This window comes from Mytilus californianus, unplaced genomic scaffold (assembly GCF_021869535.1).
Source record: "Mytilus californianus isolate M0D057914Y unplaced genomic scaffold, xbMytCali1.0.p SCAF_26, whole genome shotgun sequence".
NCBI classification, from domain to species: domain Eukaryota; kingdom Metazoa; phylum Mollusca; class Bivalvia; order Mytilida; family Mytilidae; genus Mytilus; species Mytilus californianus.
In genome coordinates, this window is record NW_026262675.1 from 1374151 (window position 1) to 1400347 (window position 26197).

General features: G+C 31.3%; 1 protein-coding gene across 14 annotated transcripts in view; it reads left to right on the forward strand.

The window, feature by feature from the left end:
* The window catches only part of LOC127732641 (dedicator of cytokinesis protein 9-like), a 401298-nt gene that overhangs the window by 23445 nt on the left and 351656 nt on the right, over positions 1-26197 (forward strand). For 10 of the 14 annotated variants that reach the window (XM_052241743.1, XM_052241732.1, XM_052241742.1 and 7 more), the window contains exons 10-28: positions 472-636; positions 1391-1609; positions 3549-3751; positions 5136-5243; positions 5854-5939; positions 6492-6512; positions 7615-7802; positions 8715-8780; positions 9195-9287; positions 10072-10247; positions 11200-11284; positions 12017-12103; positions 19194-19283; positions 20744-20859; positions 21269-21338; positions 21952-22302; positions 23588-23671; positions 24558-24666; positions 25558-25572. In XM_052241743.1, coding sequence (XP_052097703.1) covers positions 472-636; positions 1391-1609; positions 3549-3751; positions 5136-5243; positions 5854-5939; positions 6492-6512; positions 7615-7802; positions 8715-8780; positions 9195-9287; positions 10072-10247; positions 11200-11284; positions 12017-12103; positions 19194-19283; positions 20744-20859; positions 21269-21338; positions 21952-22302; positions 23588-23671; positions 24558-24666; positions 25558-25572 — 2332 coding nt within the window. The remainder of the gene's footprint in view (positions 1-471; positions 637-1390; positions 1610-3548; positions 3752-5135; positions 5244-5853; positions 5940-6491; positions 6513-7614; positions 7803-8714; positions 8781-9194; positions 9288-10071; positions 10248-11199; positions 11285-12016; positions 12104-19193; positions 19284-20743; positions 20860-21268; positions 21339-21951; positions 22303-23587; positions 23672-24557; positions 24667-25557; positions 25573-26197) is intronic. The other 4 variants (XM_052241736.1, XM_052241745.1, XM_052241738.1 and 1 more) reach the window with 3 other exon arrangements.

A 26197-nucleotide genomic window follows, 5' to 3' on the forward strand; every position in this document is an offset into this window, starting at 1 on the left:
ACCCCAACACAAAAACAGAAAATACTTCTCGAGGTCAAAATACCATTTTTAGCAAGGAAAACAAATAATGCATCTAATAGTCAACATACCATGTTATTATGCATTAGGTTTCAAAGTGTCCATCAAGAAAAACTATATGGCAAAAATCAATGTCAGAGTTATAAATCTGGTATCTTTGCTATTTTTTTTACAACAGTATGATGATATTATAGTGCTTATAGTTACTCACTTAAACCTGCACAACCTAAACTGGGAACTTTAATCAGGGCTTATTCAGTCAGATATCAAAGATTGAAACCTGCCATGATTTAACACTAACATGTCAATTCAGTGGAAACAAACATAAGGACAAGAATGTTAACAACTACAGGTCACCCTACAGCCTTCAACAATGAGCAAAACTCATATAGAATAGAAGGCTATTAAAGTATGGATATCAAAATGTGAAACATTAAATCTTGTTAATTTCAGAGACATTGTTTAACAGAAGATACTGATTCTGAAGATGAACAAGACGTTGATGTGTTTCCTAGAGAATTTGGTGAACGTTTTCTGCTTGGGTTGTTGGATTTTAAGACAAAATTACAAATAAATCAGCTTGATGAAAACATTGGTAAACAAAGTAAAAGTTCAAATGTAAGTTTTTGCAGAAATAATAGTTGTTAAATTGAAATTTTCAAGAGAAATCATTTTTATTTGAAGATAGTATCAAATGATATGAAAAATAATGTTAAAACAATTAAATCTGTGTTGGTTTTTCCAATATATTTATTTTTTGATTTCTTATTTGAATGACCAGTGGATTGAAACTTTCATTGAATTGTAATTAAAATTTGTGTAGTCCAACTATAGATCACCTTAATTCTGTTAAACTGCAAAACAAAAGGGGGGGGGGGGGGGTATCAAAGAATCTCACTTAGACCATCAGTACATCAAACAATTTGTAAAGCATATTCAAATATGATGAGTTGTGCATCTGTATACTGTCAATCAGATCAGATGAATAGAAACACTAGGGATGATTTAGGGCTATTATAGAAAAAAAGAGTTTCCATGGGGGCAGAATGCCAATGAAATTTAGTGATACCATCATTTAATTTAAATTATGTACTCTTTGTCTATAAACAAATGCAGTTTTACCCCCACCAAAACAATTTTATATAGATGGCGTTCTGCCCCCAGGAGACACTTTTTTCATGAATACCACTTGCCCCAGAAACAATAATTTTCTAGCAGCCATTAAACTTACTGCAATTTTCTTTTTTCTTTTGAGAAGCATGTTACATGTATATATATAATGGTCTCAACAAGTATCTTTTATAGTTATTCTGATTTCCTGAAATAAGTGTAATTATAAAACAGATAGATGACACAGAAATTCTACTTTCAGCCTGAACCTTTCTTTCTGACTTTTGCACTTTATGATGCTAAAGATGGAAGGAAGATATCTGAAGATTTCCATATTGATCCAAATGATCCAGAAATTCTGGGAATGATTCCAACTGAAGTCCTTCATGCAGCAGACAAGCTACATAGTGTTGAAGGAAAGAAAACATCACCACCACTAAATGGTCTGGATGAGAACTGGTTAAAGTCAAAGAAAAGACAGGTTTGTCAGACCTATTTCTTACAAAAAAAACTATCACAAAAAGTGATTATGATTTTGATGCAACCACACACAAACACTCTGTAGGAACTGAATCAACATACCATGATAATTGATTTTAAAATTCCCCCAAAATGCCTTGATGGTAAAATACTATGGGAGATAAACAGAAAAAATATAAGTGAACCAACACCTGAAGTGGTGATTGTGCGGTAGGGTAAAAACGAGTGGATACCGCTAGGTATTCACAGTCATCTTGAAAAAAATGAATATGTCCACAATAAAGACAACAACACTCAAGTTTTTACCGCAAAGTATCTGTTTATTTGGTCGACGTTTCGCCAACAAGCGTGGCGTCTTCAGGACAATAATACATATGAAATCAAACAGTGAAGTACAATTTTTGTGGCTGTGTGGTTCGCCGAAAGTAACGTAACAATAGAGGTTGTTATGACGACGTTATAGATATAAATAGAAAGTGAAAGTAAAATAAGAATCTAGTAAAGTTAAAAGTGAAAGTTAGTCAATAAAGTTATTAACTTTGTGGTTAGCTGCTATTCTTACACGAAATTGGAAGCAGTACCTCCTCGGAGCGAAGCCATTTGAATTGGTATGGGATGGCCAGTGGGATGTTGTCCAATTTGGAAATGAACTGACATTTTATGATCAACTTTCATCATTTCTACAATATTACCACTAGAAACCTCCATGAGAACAACTACACAGACGTGTAAGAATAGCAGCTTATTTTACTTTCACTTTCTATTTATATCTATAACGTCGTCATAACAACCTCTATTGTTACGTTACTTTCGGCGAACCACACAACCGCAAAATTTGTACTACACTGTTTGATTTCATATGTAATATTGTCCTGAAGACGCCACGCTTATTGGCGAAACATGTCGACCAAATAAACAGATACTTTGCGGTAAAAACTTGAGTGTTGTTATCTTTATTGTCGACATATGGGAGATAAAGTACGATTTTGTTGAACAGATGGTACTGAGCTGCATTTATATGTATTGCTAGAATCATATATGTCAGTCCATTCTTAAAGTTTTCTTTTTCAATGGAATATCTTTGTAAATACAGATTAAGTTTTGAGTTAACAAAAACAATATACAGTTAAACCTGTTTTAAGCAGTTACTCATGGGAAAAACCAAAACTGTCCTCTCAATATAAAAATAAGAAGATGTGGTATGATTGCCAATGAGACATCTCTCCACAAGAGACCAAATGACACAGAAATTAACAACTATAGGTCACCGTACAGCTTTCAACAATGAGCAAAGGCCATACTGCATAATCAGCTATAAAAGGCCCCCAAAATGACAAATGTAAAACTATTCAAATGAGAAAACTAACGGCCTAATTTATGTACAAAATAATGAATGAAAAACAAATATGATATACAGCAACAAACGACAACCACTGAATTACAGGCTCCTGACTTGGGACAGGCACATACAGAATGTGGCGGGGTTAAGACTGGTGACCTTTAGAATGAGGTTCTTAATTCAAACATAACCAGACTATGTTGATAATACTAAAATTATTTGATTTTAAGTTTTAACACACATTGTTCTGTTGATGTATGGCTGCTTGGAATTGAGATGTCCAGTCAGAAAATAATGCGGTCATGAAATATTTGCATGCATCAATGAGTAGCCTTGATTAATTTACATTAATATTACTGATTTCTTATGAAAATAGGTGACAGCTGACACACTAAAGAGGTGAAAGCTTAATTGACTTTAAAAAATAAAAATAAAACATTTGGGTTGGTGACAAAATGACCATTAGATGAAGGTGGCCTCTGATTTTAGGTGACCTTTGTGACAGGTTTGACTCTTTGTATTTTACTTACCTATAATTGTTCGCACAAGCTTCTTTACAAATAGCAAAGTACAAATAAGATGTTTCTTTTATATATTTCAGGGTATATTTTCTGTGGTCAGTTGTCATTCAGAGGTGTATCTCGTTATTACTGTAGAGAAGGTCCTACAGGGACCTATAGGACCAGCTATAGAAACCTACATAAAGGCTTTGGAAGGCAAAAATGGTACAAAGCAATATAAACAGATGAAGCAATGTTGTTCACATATAGGTCATCACAGGATGCCATTTGCATGGGCAGCATGGTAAATTTATTCATATCATGTTTATCTTTTGAAGGAAGAATATTTGAAAAGTTTGAAAAAATAATAATTGTATTTATTACATTGGTAGCAATGAATTACATTGATTTCCCAGTGAAATAAAAACCGATAATTTCACATGTGAAATAAACGTGATTATTTCACTCCTCTGACGTCATAAAACAAATAGGCATTGTCAAGACGTTGATAACGTCGGATCAAAACAAATTGTGAATGCGTAGAAAACGATATAGTTCCTTACATTTTCTACTTTAATTTCACAAAAAAGCCATTTTCCAATGTAATAAAAAGAATAACTAATCAAAGAATTCAAATATCGAAAAATATCCAACTCGTGACCGAACAACACTGATAATTAACTCATGCGCTACGCGCATTCGTGAATTAATGTGTTGTTCGGTCATTCGTTGAATATTTTTCTCTATTTGAATTCTTGGATTAGTTATTCTATAATTAATACAAGGAGCCCAATTTGTATTTTAGAAAATAAAAAAGTGAAAACTACAGCACTGTTACAGAATTATTTACTCTTTATAAGTCTGAAATCAGAGGTGGATATAGGGAAGACACTGACAGTGTTAAAAATAATGTCTGATTTAAGAAAGCTTGGGTGTAGAAATGTTTGACGATAGATTTTTCTTAAACTTTTGTAAAAGACTTTAAATTTCAATGTAATAATTGGGGATGACCTTGTCTTTTTGTTAAAATACATTGAAATTAATGAAATCACAGTTATTTTATATGTGTTATATAGGGGAAACTTCATTTTCCCTTATTGAGGAAACATTAAACGATAGAATTAATTTAAATTCATTGAGAATATTTCTTTTCATGAATACTTCCAAAATATCAAATAAAAATAGGTCATTGGCCTAAATAATAAAAAAAAAAACCTAAAAAACTAATTGTCTTATCAAATTCAATAGAATTATCTGCCCTTGATTTTAGAAGGACTTTTTTTTCTAAAATTTTAAATACACTTAAAAACACTTAGTTTTTGATGGGTTAAACTTAAATTTCAAGTTTAAGATGATTCTGTTGTATGTTGAATGATACTTTGTAAAATATTTTAAACCGAAAAAGTATTTTTGCGACATGCCCAGAAGAGATGCTCAGAAAAAGTCACCTGATCAACCTTAAATGCATTTGATTTGAAGAAAAAAGATGTCAGAATACGAGATTTTAAGTATAATCAGCTTTTTATTTCATTCAATCTCTATGGTATGTATTATCAGCTTCCCATAAATTCCTTTTATGATTAAAACACTTATTTATTGAGAATTGAATGATTGCAGAAATAAAACTTGTATTTAATGTCCTTCTTTGAAATTTGACAAATAAGTTTTTTGTGTATTCCCCCTTCTAGTCAAGTTCTATCTAGAGAATATGGACCAAGAAACCTGTCTTTGTACAGATATGATGGAAACAAGATTTCTGAGGATGACCTCATTAAACATTTACAAGATTTTAGAAAGTAAGTATTATAATTTCTAAAAGTCTACCTAAATCTGAGGGCAAACAAAATCATGAACTTCTAACTTAATCTTGTTACTAATAAACTTCTAGATCCTTTGTCCAAGGATCAGAAGAAAAAAATTTGTGTGACTAATTAGAAGTGTTGGAAATATTATTTTAAAATCTAATTCTTTTTACATACAAAATTATAATTTACGCATTGTGAAAATGAACAATAAATACAACTCATTCTGCAAAAACAAGATAAATATTCATGCAAATATTTGTTTCTGTCGTTTAATGCCCCTAATGAAAACACATTATGATTGTGTTAATAAGCCTTCAGAGAATGTAAAAAAATATTTTTGGGTAACTGTTCTTGATTTTCCTGTTATATAATCATCAACCATTACATTAAAAAAAAATCAGAAACATGTCCCAACTTTCAAAGCTCTTTATGATAAAATCAGAAGCGTTTCATATGAATAATGAATAAAAAAGAAAAAAAAATCCAAATGATAGTGTACTAATTTTACTTGATAATGATCTTAAACAATGGAACACTAGATGGCAAATATTTTAATACAAATTTACTTACAAAAATATTGACAATTTTTATACATTTGCAGACCAGAAAAGCAGTCAAAATTACAAGAAATACCTGGCAATATAAAGATAACAATGAAAATGCTGACGTCAGAGGAAATATTACAGAGTAAGTCATTAATCAATTCCTGATATTTGGCTTTTACTTAATTCTTAAACTATGTAACTTCCTTTATTATTAAATGCTTAAGACTTTATATTAGTTATTTATTTTTGCAACTATTACTTGTCAACACTCAACAGTGGTGTTCATTTAGTAAAATGTATTTTTCCAAAAATATTGCAAGCCAAAAGAAACTAGTATTAAGCATAATTATGTAAACAACATATTAAATAACAGCACATAAAAAAAAAAAAATGAAAAGTGCACCCCATTCAGAACTTAGTGGTAATAGATCTTTAACTGCTTAAATTAATCGCTACAGATTATCTAAAGAATTAAAATTACAAGTAAACATTAGAATTGTGCAGATGATGTCTGGCAGAGAATACTGATTGCTAGTGATGACCTATTTACCAATTGAAGGTAAAATGGAAGAAAGTGTGACTAACTAAGAACTGACCCATAATCTAATGTGTGGAGGTTCACTGTTTTGAAATCAAAACAACACACAAAACTGAAAAAAAAATCATAACATCATGCTTTATTTACCTCTTTCAGAGAAGTGGTTTTCAGGAACAGGTATATTTTGGTTTGTCCTGCAGTGCACTGTGTTCTCTGAATAACAAACCGGTTTCACTTGCATTATATCTCACCTCAACCGTTTATATTTCAGGGTGCTATTTATATATTTATTCCTTTTCACAAACAAAATATTTATGAATATCTTTGCCTGTTATTTTATTTATTCAGTTAAGTTGTTCATATGTTCAAGAAAGAAATTTTGTTCTGTAAATTGGAAACCAAAACGGTTTTTAAAGTCAATGCATACATTTTATTTAGATAATTCAGAAAGAAAAGAAGAATAATGATCTGACATTTCTTTTTTATTTTAGAAAAACAACTTTTGTTGTTCTATACCTCTATCTTCACAGATGAATTTATATTTCTAATATTCCGATTTTTTTACATTTCTTCATTGTAGCATATGATAAAAAGAAATTTCTCCGATGTATTAGATATGACAATTTCTTTGAAAAGGCAGTAATATATTCCGTCCAGATAGTTAAAAAAATTTATTAGAGCCTTTAAGTATAACAAATAGTTTAGTATTTCTTTATTTTGTTTTAGTTTTTCTTATCTCACCTTGGTAATGGTCATACATTTATATATTTTTCTCAGAATGTCTTTCTGTTTAGGTAGAACTTTAATTCGAGATTCAGAACATAAATGAACGAGAAAAATTAATATGGGCAAAAATTAAGTTGCTTTTGAAGTACAATGAATTTTAAGGAATTTTTTCACACATTTTTTTTAATTAAATAGATTTGTTTTCAAAAATCAAACTTCATGAGAACTTATATCTCTTTGGCTGTTATTTGTTAGAAGAAATGAAAATTTTAAAGATTTTTTTTTTAATGAGGTAGATGTAATTAATAAGAACATCACATGAATTATTTCTTAAAAAACACATTCACAACTTAATTGATATTTTTGTTCGTCTACAGTACATTATATTTGAATCTAAATGTCTTGGTAACATCACAGAAAAGGCATGTGACTTGTTTGTCAATTATTGCAGAGAGTTTTTTTATAACTATTACTTTAAAGGATGAACTAGAAAAAAATGAAGAAACAAACTAACTTGCAAACATTTTTGATTAAGTAACACTTTTTATTACAGGTACATTAACTTCATCCTTCATTCCCATAAAACCATTCCCTAATCCCCCTGTAGAGCCTCCAGCTTTTGAAGTAGATGAGTTTGTTCCAGAGAGAGCATCTCTATGTGACACATATGATTCCTACATCAACAATATCTATGTTTATCCATGTAGCCTCAAGTTCGAACATCAGAAATCTTTTACAAAGGTAATAACTTTCATCAATAGAATATAGTGTATCCATGTATATTTAAAAAAAAAAGGGTAAACTACTATTTAATACACAAAAATAATTTATTTTTACACTTATTTATGAATATCAGAAATCCTTTATGATAATTTATTTCCATTTCCTACCATACTTTAAGCCTCTGAAAGACATGTTTCATTCCCCAAAAGTTTACATAAAAATTTAGTGATATTAGAATGTATACAAAGATAATGGAATGTGGTCTGATTGTCAAAGGACAAAGTTGTTTAAAACAATTACAGGTAGCCAAACAGCCTTCAACAGTGAGCAAAACTCATAGAAGGCTAAAAAAGGCCTGTTATGACAAAATGTTGAACAATTCAAAATAGAAAACCCACAAGCCTTATTTATACTACTTTAATGAACAAAAACTAATCTGGTAGACAGCAATCAGAAACAATCACTGGATTCCAGGTTCCTGGCTTTGGACAGGCACAAAGAATGTGGCATAGTTTTACATGTTTGAACTGTCATGTATAGAAGATCATCCAGCAGCATCTAAAATAATGCTTGATGTTGATTTCCTTGTTTTGATTTTCTTCTTTCTTTATTAATATTTATACATACATTTAAATGCAGATAAGTGTGTCTTGATTAATAATTACCAAAACAATTGCTTTGCATGTCTGAACAAAATGTTGCAAACTCGATCAATTGAGTTTTTGAGATATATATTTGTAATTTATATCGAAAACAAAACTTCTTTTCTATAAAATTGCTTTTACAGACATGCTTTATTTTTCTCAGAAGTTTTTGACACTAGATGTAAATGAATTAGTGTAATTGTTGGTCAAGAAAAACAATTTGTTTTAAGTAATTTTACCTATTTTAAGATCATATGTATAATGTTTTTGTTGGATTTTTTTGTAGGCAAGAAATATTGCCTGTTGCATGGAACTGAGAGACAGTGATTCCGATAGTGCTGTTGCCTTAAAGGTAATAATTTTTACATATAATGTATTTTTATATATAACTTGGATGTAATATATTACTTATTTAAGTGTAATATAATGATTTATTTTGACAAATACAGAGCTTATAGCTGATATCTGAATTAAACAATGGACAATGTATTGAGGCAAAAGGTCAAAATGAAGATCGTTTTCTAAACAGGGGAATTACCATGAAATACCATAAGTTCCTTATTAAAAATTAACTATTTTGTAAAAACAGTGTGAAATTTTTCTTGTTAATACATTTAGTTATAGTTGTTTCAACTTATAGATATGAAATGTGGTGTAACATATGTTTTAGTCTCAAACAATAAACATAATATTTATTAATTTTTTACACAAACAACATTCTTTCAGCAACAAACTTTACATAGAGATATATATTCTGTTATTTCAGTATATATATGGCAGACCAGAAGTAGGATTATTTACATCAGTAGCTAGTACTACAGTCATTCATCATAGTACATCACCTGATTATAATGAAGAGGTTAATATTTATGTTGATATATCTATTCAAAAAGAAGTTAACATTGGGGAGTCAAAGAAGGTGATACAGTAATATAACTATGTTCCAAGGAGTATTCAATTCGGGGAAAACTGCCTCAGTGGTCTGTTGGTAGCTTGTCACCTTGTAAACTAGCACACTAAAAATCTGACTCAGTGTGTTGGTCTAGTACAAAGCAGGGTTAATATTCATATTACATTAACATGTTCTCGTCCTGAATATGCATATTAATTTGCCGCTTGACATTAAGTAGCCATCCATCATCATCAATTCAGGTTGTTAGGGAAACTACAACCATCTACTGTAAATTCAGGAATTAATGTGTGCGCATTAATACAAATAATGAAATTCTATGATAAATTTCAATAAAAATATATGTAATATATAAAAATGGGATTCAGATAGATCTTTTAATGAAATTTGAATTTTGAAAATAGGAAATTAGCTCAGTAACATTTTCCACAAAAAAGAAAACATCACCCATTAATTACCGAACTAACAGTAAGGATGAAGAAACTTAAAAGCTTAGTCATACTTCACTTTGTACTCACAGCATAAGAACAGCTTTTATTCATTTATTGGAACTGAAAAGTGGAAAAAACAAAACTGGTGGTCAATTCAAATTACCAGATTGTAGATTTTGTGATAAGGAACAACAATAACCAAAGTTTAATTTTCTCATCATGTATTTTGATTTTGAAAATAATTTTTTATTATACTAGATTTGAATGAATCATGATGAAATGCAAATGATGTTATATTGTAGGTAAAAATTGTATTACCAATCCAAATCCATGACAGACACCATATATTGTTCAGATTTTATCATGTCAGTTGTGAGGGGTCAAGGTCCAGTGTGAGGAGTTCCACGTCAGGAAAGAAACGTGATAACATAGAAAGTGCTGTAGGAACAACTTGGTTACCTCTATTACACCAAGGAAAGTATGTTAGGCTTTCAAACATCTATCAATTTAGAAATAACTGTTTTCATCTATAATTGCAATTTTTTATCAACACCAAATAAAGTTATCTTAATTAATAAGATTTCAAAAACTTACTCTTTTCAGTATGAAAAAAAGAGAGTGATTGTCATTTTGTTTATTAGTATATTTTCCTTATTGTGAAGAAAAGCCATTTTCAAACATTTTTTTAGTTTTCCTGTTACAATGTTATCCTCTTGAATATTTTTGAACTATTTGCCACTGGCCATAAGGCCAAAAGCAATTAGTCAATTCTATTTTTTTTCTCACAATGTCATAGTTACTCAGTTGGCTTTATAACAATATTTTTAGATGTTGTATTCAGAGGCGTAGCCTGACCCTTATTTCTAGTGAAGCAAACTATATTAAAAGGCTTGGAACTCATGATCACTTCCTTGTTCAAGGGCAAAACCTTGGTGAGGCAGTTGCCTCACTGCCGTAATAGAAGCTACGCCACTGGTATTCAATATATACAATAGGCCCTTGTTTCATTTAATTTCAGTGATCAGATTTGAAATAAACTTTATACAATAGATAGGTGAAGACAGGATATAACTTATTTAAGTATGCTTAAAAGTTGTCACAAAAGTTTGAGTTCTGTAGAAATAATAGGAAACCTAAAACATTGAATTTTGAAATTAAAGTTTTTTAGAAAGAGGTTGCAAATCATCTCTAAACACTATTTCTTAAAGATTTGCAAAAGTTGGCTGATCTACCATATACATGTAGAAAACAGACAAAACGGAAAGACTGAAAAAATCCAGTGTTCAGAGTGTTTGAAAAATTGTTTTATCACCATAATTAGGAAAAGTTTGTACCTCTTAGGAATTTAATTCACAAGAATTTAAATATTTTACAAAATATGGGTCTTGTTAGAATATTTTTAATTTAGAAATTTACTGTCTTATTTTCAGAGTTGTGAATGGAGAAATGAGTATTCCAGTGGCTGCCAATCTTCCACCTGGTTACTTGTCTTACAGAATACTAGAACCAGGCAGGGTAAGTTAATTTCAGCAGTATACAAATAGAAATACAAATGTTCCATCGAGAAAGATAATTTCTGTCATTCCTATTATCTTATATTATAAAATTTCTTTTAAGTTGTACATCTAACAACATTTAGTATACTGTGGATTCAATTATTTTTCGTGGGTACCCATTTGCATGGATTGAGGAAAAATTGTATTTTTGTGGATATTTGATTTCATTGTTATGCCAAAGTCTGCATACAAGCCTATAGAAAATATGTACTTTGTTGAACATTGGATTTCATGGTTCACCTATTCCCACGAAATCCATGAAATTGGAATCCCACGAAAAATAACGAATCCACAGTACATGATTTTCATACACTTATCTTTAATGTATGTAGTCACACAACTCGTGAAATAATTTTTCCCAAGTTTTACACAAAGATGTAGATCTAATGAAATATTGAACAAGATGAACTGGATTGCCAAATTGATATGATAATATAAGACTTCATATGATTTTTTTCATGGTTCATTGACATAAAATTTGGTTTAATTTGTTTCCATTTGTAGATTTTGATCTTCAGCAGTAAATGAGGATGATTTATCAGCATTTCAAACATTGATTTGTTTTATCATGTTTAAATTACTTATAAAATTGTTGCAGCTTGAAGAGCTATAGATATAAATGTAGCAGATATTCAGTAAGGTGTATTCAGATGATAAGGTACCTTTACCAGATTTGAATTTATCATTGCAGGGATCAGTACCAGATATAAAATGGGTTGATGGTGCTAAGCAAATTTTTAAGGTCAAAGTTCATGTCAGATCCACTGTGTATACAACGGTAAGACAATGAATTTCTGAAATATACTAGAAAACAAATATGAAAAGAAATAATGTTTAATTTAACTTCATACAGCATTAAATACATGTTACACTTTGTAGTTTTCACAGACTGGTTTTATGTAGAAGTAGTCGGAAATTTAAACCAATTAACAAAGAGAATTGAAAAAAGTTTTCTGAAAGAAATCATCAGTTCTCTAATAATTGTCTAATGTCTTATTGAAGACCTCTGAGCATTAGTCCTAAAATTTAAGATACAAATTTAAAAATCTAAGTAGCTAAATCCTAACATGTAAGTGTTTTTAATTCCAATATTCAAACTTAAGTCTTAAAGTAGTCAACACAGACAGTATTTTGGGTCATTACATTGAATTCATTTAAAAATCTTAAGTTAGATTTTATTTTGAAGTAAACTGACAATTATGTACTATTTAGATATGATGCATACACAATAGTTATAATTTAAACATTTACAGAACACCAATAAAAGTGCCTTACGTTTGATTTTATTTGTTGTTTCCCATGATTTCATGGGAGGGTTTTCTCACGTTTGATTTATTTGTTGTTTCCAATTATTTCATGGGAGGGTTGTCTCACGTTTGATTTATTTGTTGTTTCCAATGAATTCATGGGAGGGTTTTCTCACGTTTGATTTATTTGTTGTTTCCAATGGTTCATGGGAGGGTTGTCTAACGTATGATTTATTTGTTGTTTCCAATGGTTCATGGAAGGGTTGTCTCACATTTGATTTATTTGTTGTTTCCAATGGTTCATGGGAGGGTTGTCTCATGTTTGATTTATTTTTTGTTTCCAATGGTTCATGGGAGGGTTGTCTCACGTTTGATTTATTTGTTGTTTCCAATGATTTTATGGGAGGGTTGTCTCATGTTTGATTTATATGTTGTTCCATATGGTTCATGGGAGGGTTGTCTCACGTTTGATTTATTTGTTGTTTACAGTGATTTCATGGGAGGGTTTACTCGCGTTTGATTTATATGTTGTTTCATATGGTTCATGTGAGGGTTGTCTAACGTTTGATTTATTTGTTGTTTCCAATGGTTCATGGAAGGGTTGTTTCACGTTTGATTTATTTGTTGTTTCCAATGATTTTATGGGAGGGTTGTCTCAGGTTTGATTTATTTGTTGTTTCCAATGAATTCATGTGAGGGTTTTCTCACGTTTGATTTATTTGTTGTTTCCAATGGTTCATGGAAGGGTTGTCTAACGTATGATTTATTTGTTGTTTCCAATGGTTCATGGAAGGGTTGTCTCATGTTTGATTTATTTATTGTTTCCAATGGTTCATGGGAGGGTTGTCTCACGTTTGATTTATTTTTTGTTTCCAATGGTTCATGGGAGGGTTGTCTCACACGTTTGATTTATTTGTTGTTTCCAATGATTTTATGGGAGGGTTGTCTCACGTTTGATTTATATGTTGTTTCATATGGTTCATGGGAGGGTTGTCTCACGTTTGATTTATTTGTTGTTTACAGTGATTTCATGGGAGGGTTTTCTCACACTTGATTTATTTGTTGTTTCCAATGGTTCATGGAAGGGTTGTCTCACGTTTGATTTATTTGTTGTTTCCAATGGTTCATGGGAGGGTTGTCTCACGTTTGATTTATTTTTTGTTTCCAATGGTTCATGGGAGGGTTGTCTAACGTTTGATTTATTTGTTGTTTCCAATGGTTCATGGGAGGGTTGTCTCACATTTGATTTATTTGTTGTTTCCAATAATTTCATGGGAGGGTTGTCTCACATTTGATTTATTTGTTGTTTCCCATGATTTCATGGGAGGGTTGTCTCACATTTGATTTATTTTTTGTTTCCAATGGTTCATGGGAGGGTTGTCTAACGTTTGATTTATTTGTTGTTTCCAATGGTTCATGGGAGGGTTGTCTCACGTTTGATTTATTTGTTGTTTCCAATGATTTCATGGGAGGGTTGTCTCACGTTTGATTTATTTGTTGTTTCCAATGGTTCATGGGAGGGTTGTCTCACGTTTGATTTATTTGTTGTTTCCAATGGTTCATGGGAGGGTTGTCTTACGTTTGATTTATTTGTTGTTTCCAATGGTTCATCGGCGGGTTGTCTCACGTTTGATTTATTTGTTGTTTACAGTGATTTCATGGGAGGGTTGTCTCACGTTTGATTTATTTTATGTTTCCAATGGTTCATGGAAGGGTTGTCTCATGTTTGATTTATTTGTTGTTTCCAATGGTTCATGGGAGGGTTGTCTCACATTTGATATATATGTTGTTTTCATTGATTTCATGGGAGGGTTGTCTCACATTTGATTTATTTTTTGTTTCCAATGGTTCATGGGAGGGTTTTCTGACGTTTGATTTATTTGTTGTTTCCAATGGTTCATGGGAGGGTTGTCTAACGTTTGATTTATTTGTTGTTTCCCATGGTTCATTGAAGGGTTGTCTAACGTTTGATTTATTTGTTGTTTCATATGGTTCATGGGAGGGTTGTCTCACGTTTGATTTATTTGTTGTTTACAGTGATTTCATGGGAGGGTTGTCTAACGTTTGATTTATTTGTTGTTTCCAATGGTTCATGGGAGGGTTGTCTAACGTTTGAATTATATGTTGTTTCAAATGGTTCATTGGAGGGTTGTCTCACGTTTGATTTATTTGTTGTTTCCAATGATTTCATTGGAGGGTTGTCTAACGTTTGATTTATATGTTGTTTCCAATGGTTCATTGGAGGGTTGTCTCACGTTTGAATTATATGTTGTTTCAAATGGTTCATTGGAGGGTTGTCTCACATTTGATATATATGTTGTTTTCATTGATTTCATGGGAGGGTTGTCTCACGTTTGATTTATAAGTTGTTTCCAGTGGTTCATGGGAGGGTTGTCTCACGTTTTATTTATTTGTTGTTTCCAATGGTTCATGGGAGGGTTGTCTCACGTTTGATTTATTTGTTGTTTCCAATGGTTCATGGGAGGGTTGTCTAACGTTTGATTTATATGTTGTTTCCAATGGTTCATGGAAGGGTTGTCTAACGTTTGATTTATTTGTTGTTTCCAATGGTTCATGGGAGGGTTGTCTAACGTTTGATTTATTTGTTGTTTCCAATGGTTCATGGGAGGGTTGTCTAACGTTTGAATTATATGTTGTTTCAAATGGTTCATTGGAGGGTTGTCTCACGTTTGATTTATTTGTTGTTTCCAATGATTTCATTGGAGGGTTGTCTAACGTTTGATTTATATGTTGTTTCCAATGGTTCATTGGAGGGTTGTCTCACGTTTGATTTATTTGTTGTTTCAAATGGTTCATGGAAGGGTTGTCTCACATTTGATTTATTTGTTGTTTCCAATGGTTCATGGGAGGGTTGTCTCTTGTTTGATTTATTTTTTGTTTCCAATGGTTCATGGGAGGGTTGTCTCACGTTTGATTTATTTGTTGTTTCCCATGATTTCATGGGAGGGTTTTCTCACGTTTGATTTATTTGTTGTTTCCAATTATTTCATGGGAGGGTTGTCTCACGTTTGATTTATTTGTTGTTTCCAATGAATTCATGGGAGGGTTTTCTCACGTTTGATTTATTTGTTGTTTCCAATGGTTCATGGGAGGGTTGTCTAACGTATGATTTATTTGTTGTTTCCAATGGTTCATGGAAGGGTTGTCTCACATTTGATTTATTTGTTGTTTCCAATGGTTCATGGGAGGGTTGTCTCATGTTTGATTTATTTTTTGTTTCCAATGGTTCATGGGAGGGTTGTCTCACGTTTGATTTATTTGTTGTTTCCAATGATTTTATGGGAGGGTTGTCTCATGTTTGATTTATATGTTGTTCCATATGGTTCATGGGAGGGTTGTCTCACGTTTGATTTATTTGTTGTTTACAGTGATTTCATGGGAGGGTTTACTCGCGTTTGATTTATATGTTGTTTCATATGGTTCATGTGAGGGTTGTCTAACGTTTGATTTATTTGTTGTTTCCAATGGTTCATGGAAGGGTTGTTTCACGTTTGATTTATTTGTTGTTTCCAATGATTTTATGGGAGGGTTGTCTCAGGTTTGATTTATTTGTTGTTTCCAATGAATTCATGTGAGGGTTTTCTCACATTTGATTTATTTGTTGTTTCCAATGGTTCATGGAAGGGTTGTCTAACGTATGATTTATTTGTTGTTTCCAATGGTTCATGGAAGGGTTGTCTCATGTTTGATTTATTTATTGTTTCCAATGGTTCATGGGAGGGTTGTCTCACGTTTGATTTATTTTTTGTTTCCAATGGTTCATGGGAGGGTTGTCTCACACGTTTGATTTATTTGTTGTTTCCAATGATTTTATGGGAGGGTTGTCTCACGTTTGATTTATATGTTGTTTCATATGGTTCATGGGAGGGTTGTCTCACGTTTGATTTATTTGTTGTTTACAGTGATTTCATGGGAGGGTTTTCTCACACTTGATTTATTTGTTGTTTCCAATGGTTCATGGAAGGGTTGTCTCACGTTTGATTTATTTGTTGTTTCCAATGGTTCATGGGAGGGTTGTCTCACGTTTGATTTATTTTTTGTTTCCAATGGTTCATGGGAGGGTTGTCTAACGTTTGATTTATTTGTTGTTTCCAATGGTTCATGGGAGGGTTGTCTCACGTTTGATTTATTTGTTGTTTCCAATAATTTCATGGGAGGGTTGTCTCACATTTGATTTATTTGTTGTTTCCCATGATTTCATGGGAGGGTTGTCTCACATTTGATTTATTTTTTGTTTCCAATGGTTCATGGGAGGGTTGTCTAACGTTTGATTTATTTGTTGTTTCCAATGGTTCATGGGAGGGTTGTCTCACGTTTGATTTATTTGTTGTTTCCAATGATTTCATGGGAGGGTTGTCTCACGTTTGATTTATTTGTTGTTTCCAATGGTTCATGGGAGGGTTGTCTCACGTTTGATTTATTTGTTGTTTCCAATGGTTCATGGGAGGGTTGTCTTACGTTTGATTTATTTGTTGTTTCCAATGGTTCATCGGCGGGTTGTCTCACGTTTGATTTATTTGTTGTTTACAGTGATTTCATGGGAGGGTTGTCTCACGTTTGATTTATTTTATGTTTCCAATGGTTCATGGAAGGGTTGTCTCATGTTTGATTTATTTGTTGTTTCCAATGGTTCATGGGAGGGTTGTCTCACATTTGATATATATGTTGTTTTCATTGATTTCATGGGAGGGTTGTCTCACATTTGATTTATTTTTTGTTTCCAATGGTTCATGGGAGGGTTTTCTGACGTTTGATTTATTTGTTGTTTCCAATGGTTCATGGGAGGGTTGTCTAACGTTTGATTTATTTGTTGTTTCCCATGGTTCATTGAAGGGTTGTCTAACGTTTGATTTATTTGTTGTTTCATATGGTTCATGGGAGGGTTGTCTCACGTTTGATTTATTTGTTGTTTACAGTGATTTCATGGGAGGGTTGTCTAACGTTTGATTTATTTGTTGTTTCCAATGGTTCATGGGAGGGTTGTCTAACGTTTGAATTATATGTTGTTTCAAATGGTTCATTGGAGGGTTGTCTCACGTTTGATTTATTTGTTGTTTCCAATGATTTCATTGGAGGGTTGTCTAACGTTTGATTTATATGTTGTTTCCAATGGTTCATTGGAGGGTTGTCTCACGTTTGAATTATATGTTGTTTCAAATGGTTCATTGGAGGGTTGTCTCACATTTGATATATATGTTGTTTTCATTGATTTCATGGGAGGGTTGTCTCACGTTTGATTTATAAGTTGTTTCCAGTGGTTCATGGGAGGGTTGTCTCACGTTTTATTTATTTGTTGTTTCCAATGGTTCATGGGAGGGTTGTCTCACGTTTGATTTATTTGTTGTTTCCAATGGTTCATGGGAGGGTTGTCTAACGTTTGATTTATATGTTGTTTCCAATGGTTCATGGAAGGGTTGTCTAACGTTTGATTTATTTGTTGTTTCCAATGGTTCATGGGAGGGTTGTCTAACGTTTGATTTATTTGTTGTTTCCAATGGTTCATGGGAGGGTTGTCTAACGTTTGAATTATATGTTGTTTCAAATGGTTCATTGGAGGGTTGTCTCACGTTTGATTTATTTGTTGTTTCCAATGATTTCATTGGAGGGTTGTCTAACGTTTGATTTATATGTTGTTTCCAATGGTTCATTGGAGGGTTGTCTCACGTTTGATTTATTTGTTGTTTCAAATGGTTCATTGGAGGGTTGTCTCACGTTTGATTTATTTGTTGTTTCCAATGGTTGATGGGAGGGTTGTCTAACGTTTGATTTATATGTTGTTTCAAATGGTTCATTGCAGGGTTGTCTCACGTTAGATTTATTTGTTGTTTTCATTGATTTCATGGTAGGGCTGTCTTACGTTTGATTTATTTGTTGTTTCCAATGATTTCATGGGAGGGTTGTCTAACGTTTGATTTATTTGTTGTTTCATATGGTTCATGGGAGGGTTGTCTCACGTTTGATTTATTTGTTGTTTCCAATGATTTCATGGGAGGGTTGTCTAACGTTTGATTTATTTGTTGTTTCATATGGTTCATGGGAGGGTTGTCTCACCTTTGATTTATTTGTTGTTTCCAATGATTTCATGGGAGAGTTCAGTGATCTCCCCAGGTCATTTTAGCGTTGCTGCACTGTGACGCTATAATAATTTTCAGTTTCCAATGGTTCATGGAAGGGTTGTCTCACGTTTGATTTATTTGTTGTTTCCAATGGTTCATGGGAGGGTTGTCTAACGTTTGATTTATTTGTTGTTTCCAATGATTTTATGGGAGGGTTGTCTCATGTTTGATTTATTTGTTGATTCATATGGTTCATGGGAGGGTTGTCTCACGTTTGATTTATTTGTTGTTTCCAATGGTTCATGGGAGGGTTTGTTTCACGTTTAATTTATTTGTTGTTTCCAATGATTTTATGAGAGGCTTGTCTCTTGTTCGCAGATCCATATTCCTACCTTTCTATTTAAGATTAATTTTGACAGTTTATGAATCTAGTATATGTCCATTGAATATGAAGTGATTTTATCTAAGTTTAATATTGGTTGCCTTTAATTCTAGATTCTTTTTTATGAAATTACTTTTCATTTTGTTTTTTTTTTCTTCATAGGATCAACATCTTCATAACTTCTTCTTCCACTGTCAGAAGTTAGAGAATTCTGCTAATGGTGCTGACTCAGAGATAGTCAATAAGTTAAAGGTAAGTATAGTTTTCATTGTGATACCCTTACTCCAAAGGAGTTGGGTATAATGGTATACCTCTCCCATTTGCTTGTCTGTCCACAAAAAATTTTTCTGTTGCATTTTTCTCAGAAACTAAATGTCATAACGTGTTGATAAATACACCAAACTTCTTATTTGCTAAAAATGTGAATCTTTTAAACGTCATTCACATAAATTTAATTTTTGACATATTTTAAATGGTTGAATAGAAGAAAACAGAATTTTAAACTGTAAGCAATTATTTTTGAGTGATCATTGAAATTTTGTTAATATTGACATTATCATTCCTCCAGAAATATTGATAATAGATTAAATATGACACTGTATAAAAATTGCACAGTTTTAAAATGGGCTTTCTAGGAAATTATGATTGCAGACTTGTTTCATTATTTGGCATAATTTTTACATAAACATGTTCATCGGATCTCTTTGTTCAGGTGAGTTATAGTTGAAGTATCAGAATTGTATTTAAGAACTATGGCTTATGCAGGACTATGGGGGAAATAGAAGAGTAAATAATTTTCAGTTTATAAAGCAGAAGACAACCCATGCTTTATAATTTCACCACTTAAAATAGAAAATAGAAAATCCACTGTTGTATTCCAGGAAGACTTAAGTAATCCATTGTGGGAATTAGAACAGGTCTACTTGAAAAATTCTATTAAGGTATTATAGGTGGCCTGTTAATGATTGTTAATTGTCAGAGACTTTAGTGGTGGTGGTCCCTTATGTAATTAGATGGAGTAAATGAATGATATCTAATTGAGACTACATAGCATGTTCAAAAAGGTGCAAATGGAAGATTACTTATTGCTAGACTATGTGTGTATCCTTGATATACAGAAATATATGCTAATAAGATTATTAATCAGTCATGTGTTAACATTTTTCAGAATAACGGATGAACATATAATTTTACTAGAGTTACTGGTTTTTATATAAACAATTTTAATGTCTGTCTATTTTTCAAATTTTTTTACTAAAAAAATATGAATAAATCTGACCAAATGCATGAACATACGACTGTTTTGGAATGGGTTTTTTTCTGTTCAGACAGTCTACTTTTTGAAATATTTTTAATCAAAACAATAATATGTAAGCAGATAATTGTGTAAATGAAACTGAGTGATCGATATTTATGATATGTATGTATTATTTATGTTGTTGATTTTCTTCTTCTCAGTTACAATGCAATTTTAAAACGTTAAATATTTATGTTAATTTTCTAACCTTATAAATGTATATGTGATTTCCAACTGATAAGCCATTTGATGTAGAAAATTGCTGTGACTTTATATGGTGTAGTCCTGAGCTCATTGATACAACTCCATTCTGATAATATTGGGATCAGAAGAGCTACAGTGCCACAGCTAATTCCATACTGTAGATTTCAAAATGACATAGCAAGTTACTGAACTGAATGCATTATATTTTCAGTCCCTTCATGCCATAGACTGTAGTGTGTATGTAAAATTCTTGCCTACATTGTTGAATCAGCTGTTTAATCTACTGTCCAAGTCACTTGGGGAAGACATTTCTTTTAATACTGTCAAGTAAGTTATTTATTTTTGTTTTGAATTAACATTGGCTTATTAACTTTCACAAATAAAGTCTGTTTAATTTAGTGTAATAACTTCTGTCAAAAAAATAAGCTTATATATTGGGAATTTAATATCACAGTTTTAAGTTGTACAATAATTAATGAGGTAATTTATTAAAAATACAATTTACACATGATTTTAGCAAAAAAACAATTATTGGTTAATCATAAGAGCCACAATGATCTTAGACTGCTGAGATCACAACCAGTACAAAGGATTTTTACATTTTTCTTGTTCTCGTGAGTTCAATAACCATGACGAGATATGAAAAAAAATACTATAAGTTTTTGTTTGCATTTTATAGAATGTAAGAGATGTAATAATAAAAAAAGTATTGAGTTTCATATTCCATTTTTTTCAGGGTATTGATTCACATTGTTTCTGAAGTACATGATGCTGACAAGTCTGATGCTTTGAAGAATTATGTCAAGGTATGCATATGACCTGGGAATTATAAATTAGAAAGAAAAAACAAGGACAGTGTAGTCTATCTATAAATAGTTTGGAATAGATCACAAAATGAATTGTCTAGGAATATGAAAAAGTGAAAAAAATTGAATAGCAATAATTTATATACAGTGGAATTTCGATTTTTAAATCACCAATAACAAGAACCCTTTTGATCATGAAAATACTTTTTACAATCTTTGTACAGGTAATTTTGAGTTTGGGAATCCTTTATAACTAGAACAACATATATTTTTAGAACACAGCAGTGTAAGTTCTATACTGTTGAATTTTCAGTTTGTAGAACACGATAAAAAAGGTCATAATTGTCCCTTTGGTGTTTGAAAATCTAAGTTATTCTGTAATACTTATACTAAATAGATATATACAGATACTTGTCAACTAGATTCTTCAACTTTGTCTATGTCTCTTATGTAAATTATGATGAAAGAGAAATTTTGAAAGATACCACACACCTAGGAATGATCAGAAAAGACTATGTAATCTATGTAATCCTATTCAAATATGAAAAAGTATTTAATGATAAAATTGTTTACCTGCAACAGTCCTCAATGAAACCTTACTCTTTTATTGCAGTATGTGTTCAAACCAGATCCTGTAAGAAAAGGAACAGGGCAAAAGGCAGTCCATGAAGAACTATCACAGTTCTTGACAAGTTTACTTAGGCCTGCAACAGGGGATCATGTAGTTACTACAAAATTTCTCAAACATTCCTGGTTTTTCTTTCAAATTTTAGTGAAAAGTATGACGATTTATCTGATAGATTCTGATCGTGTCAAAATGCCAAGGAATGAAAGATTTACTAGTGATTGTCAGTTCAGGATACAAACGTTACTGCAGACAGTCACCCCTCATATCATTCAGAAACACAAGGAAATGGGACGGGAAACAAAAAATGCTAATCAGAGTATAGCAAGCTTTATGAAGGTAAGATAACTTTATTTGTGTGTGTCATGTTAAGATAACTTTATTTGTGTGTGTCATGTTAAGATAACTTTATTTGTGTGTGTCATGTTAAAAGCTCAAGCTTTATGAATTTATACTTTCAGTTTTGAAATAAAACTTGATCAGTATTCATGAAAACTGGTTTTTCTTTATAAAAAAAAATCTATTAAATAAACTTTTTATTATAATAGGAAAAACATTTCATCTTTTATTTCATCATACAAAAACATTGCCTAAGAAAAATAGATATTTGCAGTGCATTAAGAGATCATGTAGAAATCTGCAAAAGTATTACTTTTATTTCCAGTTACTATGAACAGAAAAAAAAAAAAAAAATGATAATGTGCAAACGTAGTATCAGACGTTTTGGTGATGTCATTATATTATAAATGAAGTCAAAACATCATTTGTATGCCCCAAAAATGTAGAAATAAAAAAATTGTGCAATAAGATATATCATATACTCTTGTTGAAAAAGAAATCAATGCTTTCTTTCACATACAAATGTTTTAATTTTTCAATACATGTAGTAATGAAATTTGTGTATGTTGTTGGATTTGATTGGCTAATATTATGTGTATAATTCTCTGTGTCTTGATTGTAAATAAGGGTTGGAGTACAACATTTGATGTCTTAATGACATATGCTGGCCAAAGGCCTCAATAAAATTTTATAGAATTTCAATTTATGCAGATTTAGACTTACATTGAAAGGAAAGTGAAAACATTTTCAGTTAATAAATAATGCATAAGTATGGAACAGTCACAAAATAGCCAATATGGCTGAAAGTGACATTAAAAATCAATCAATCAAACACTTGAATGGAGAAAGTTGTGTCACTAATAGAAAGCTGTATCACTGATTGAAAGCTGGTTATACATCTTTTGAATTGCAAATATCTAGTACAGTGTATGTCCCTCTGCTACACATTGCAGGGTCAACTCAATTTTTAGCCTCCTAAATCAGTTATTCATGTCACCAGAACTTGAGGTTCAATACAAATATCCTGACATTCAGCTTAAATTACAGACAGATTAATTTCCTTTAAGTGACCTGTGCATACCCTCTTAGGTTTATAGTTAACATTCTATTTTAGTGATTTCATGTTTTCAAATTTCAAATTAGACTCCCTCCATTGTGTGGAACATGGAGTTACACTCAAATCTATTACATTTTCCAGGATGTCTTAGGTCAAAGTGATACAAAATTGTAGACTACATTTTGGGTAACTAACATTTTAAAATGAAATTTTTTATTGACATTTCAGATGTGTTTTACTTTGATGGATAGAGGATTTGTGTTCCAGATGATACATAAATATATAGAAAACTTTGGTCCTGGAGATGCTAAGGTAATTAATTATATTGTTTCTAGAAATTCTGGTTTAAAAACTTTGTGGTATACTTAGTAGCTGAGTTGGAAGGTAATATACTGAATTCAGATTAATTATTATAAGTCTAGGTATAAACAAATAAATATGGAGAGAAAACTGTGGAATCAGTTAAATTTGAACCAGTGAGGTACGTCAACAAAGTAAGAATTTTCTATTGTATTTAAAGGTTTTTGCCATCTGATAGCAATCTCCGTAACAGGGGTAAAGCCTCTAGCTCTATAAAGTACTAAAGCGCAATCCATAAGCTCTTTCTGCAAATTACCACTATAACTTGAATTATAATTTTGATATCACAAAATGCATGACTGGATGGCAATATATTTTTTTCATTAATGGTTTTTCAATAAAAAGACCTTGTATAGTATTTTGTTAATAAAGATCAATGTAAGCCTGCCATGAATGAAAGAATAAACCAAATATTAAGGCTCAGCAGCTTTTTATGTCCAGAAATTCCTAAATAGGCACACCATTCATGAAGGTGAACAATTCAAAAGGGAACTGCAAATCAGCCATGATTAATAAAAAGACTTCAAAGGTCTTTGTGAAAGCAATTAGTAGAGGTACAAATGTATTTCACAATAGGAAGGATCTATTTTTGAGTCATTTTACACTTGCAAACAACATTTTTCCCTTGAATTTGGGATAATACAAGCTATGCAAAAAGTTCCAAGTAAAAGTCAATCTGTTCAATTAACTACTAAACTAAAAATGTTTTACTTCTAAAATGTGTATGAAGTGGATATTGAAACTGTTTGAATGTTAGGCAATATAATTGATTAAGATAAATTCTTCCATGGAGGATCTTGTGTGTGCCATATAACAGTTATTTGTTCTTCTTTTGCAGACCTTATTTGAATTTAAATATGAGTTCTTGACAAGAGTTTGCTCCCATGAACACTATATTCCTCTCTCATTACCAATGATGAGGAAGGGTATGATCAAAACATTTAAAGGTGGGTATTATTTTTCCAGAAAATTGCTTGATATATGGCATCTTGGGAAAATTTATCATTAAGAATGTTTATATAATCTCAGAATGGTAGACATTTAAACGAGTGTAATGAAGGGGGTCAAAGATATTTTTAATATCAAGGACCAGTATTATCTTCTGAATTGTATTAAAGCAAAAACAATCATTGTTTTAAACCAGTAGATTTTGATCAATAATAACAAGTGTTGAATATAAGGATATACAATTTATACTCTTAACAAGAGAATAAATATATTCTTTATGCAAGTACCTGTTAACTTTGTTTGCTATCCTTTGTATCAAGCTATAAATTTCTTTTATTTGTTTTTGAATTATTTTGTGTTGCTGTTCATGCTTTTACAAAATCTTGTTTGCAGTTTAAACCCAGAAAATTCATAGTAAATATTTCATATTACATTTCAGAAAATTTCTTTAAAATTTTTATTTCTTTTTAAGGTAAAGGTTCTGTTTGAGATATTCAAATTGTAAAATTATTCTTTTTATTCAATTCTTTACAATTTCAATTTTCAAATATATTTTAAAAAAATAGGGTTTCTCTCAACCATAAAAAAAGTTTATAAAATTTAGATCCAGGGATATTTAGGGCTGTTCCAAAATTGATTTTGGTAGGGGAATGGGAGCCACTCAAATTGAATAATTGTGTAAGTTTTTGCATTTTCCTTAGAATATTGTAAAAAATTGTATGTAAAATGAAAATTTGGTATAATGGGTTGTTGGGGTTTAGAAAAGTGCCTTTTATGTCCCCATGCATTTATTCTGGAACAACTCTTATTGATGAAATTTTTATGAACCTATTTCTCCCATTAAAATACATATATACATATATTATTATGAGCACTTTGTTCTGTCACAGAAATAAAAATGGAAGGTAATGTTCACTATTGTCTGAGTAATCCTGCTTTATAATTAATTACTTGTCTATATGCAGCATCAGCCTCTGTTTGTCATGGCTACAAACTTGGCCTATATCTAGAAATAGTTATTGTTAAAACATTAGTTTTGTCTATATTTAGCATTGACCTTTGTTGTCATGGCTGTGCAGTTTTCTATACGTTGCTCTTTAGAAATGAGTTTTGTCAGTATTTAGCATTGACCTATGTTGTAATAACTATAGATTGTCCTAGAACTGTCATAGGTTTACTTATTAGAAATTTTCTTTACATTAAATCAATATATTAATGGCTTAAGCATTAATGTAGAAATGTAGATTTTGAATTCAACTCTTTTGAAGGTATTACTTTTAATTCATTTCTAGAATTATTAGAATGCTTATGATTTTTTTATAGAGCAATTTCTTCTATTTGTATACCTGCATGCAATTGCAAAGCATAACTCATTTTAATCTACTCTAGAATTTGATCTTTGCATTTTACATTAGAATTTTATTTAGAATTGCATTGCTTTTTAGAGGTTATTGATTCCATTTAATTTTCTCGGCACTCATGTGAGTGGGGGCTTTGTTGCATGACTTTGTCTCACAACACCTACTTTCT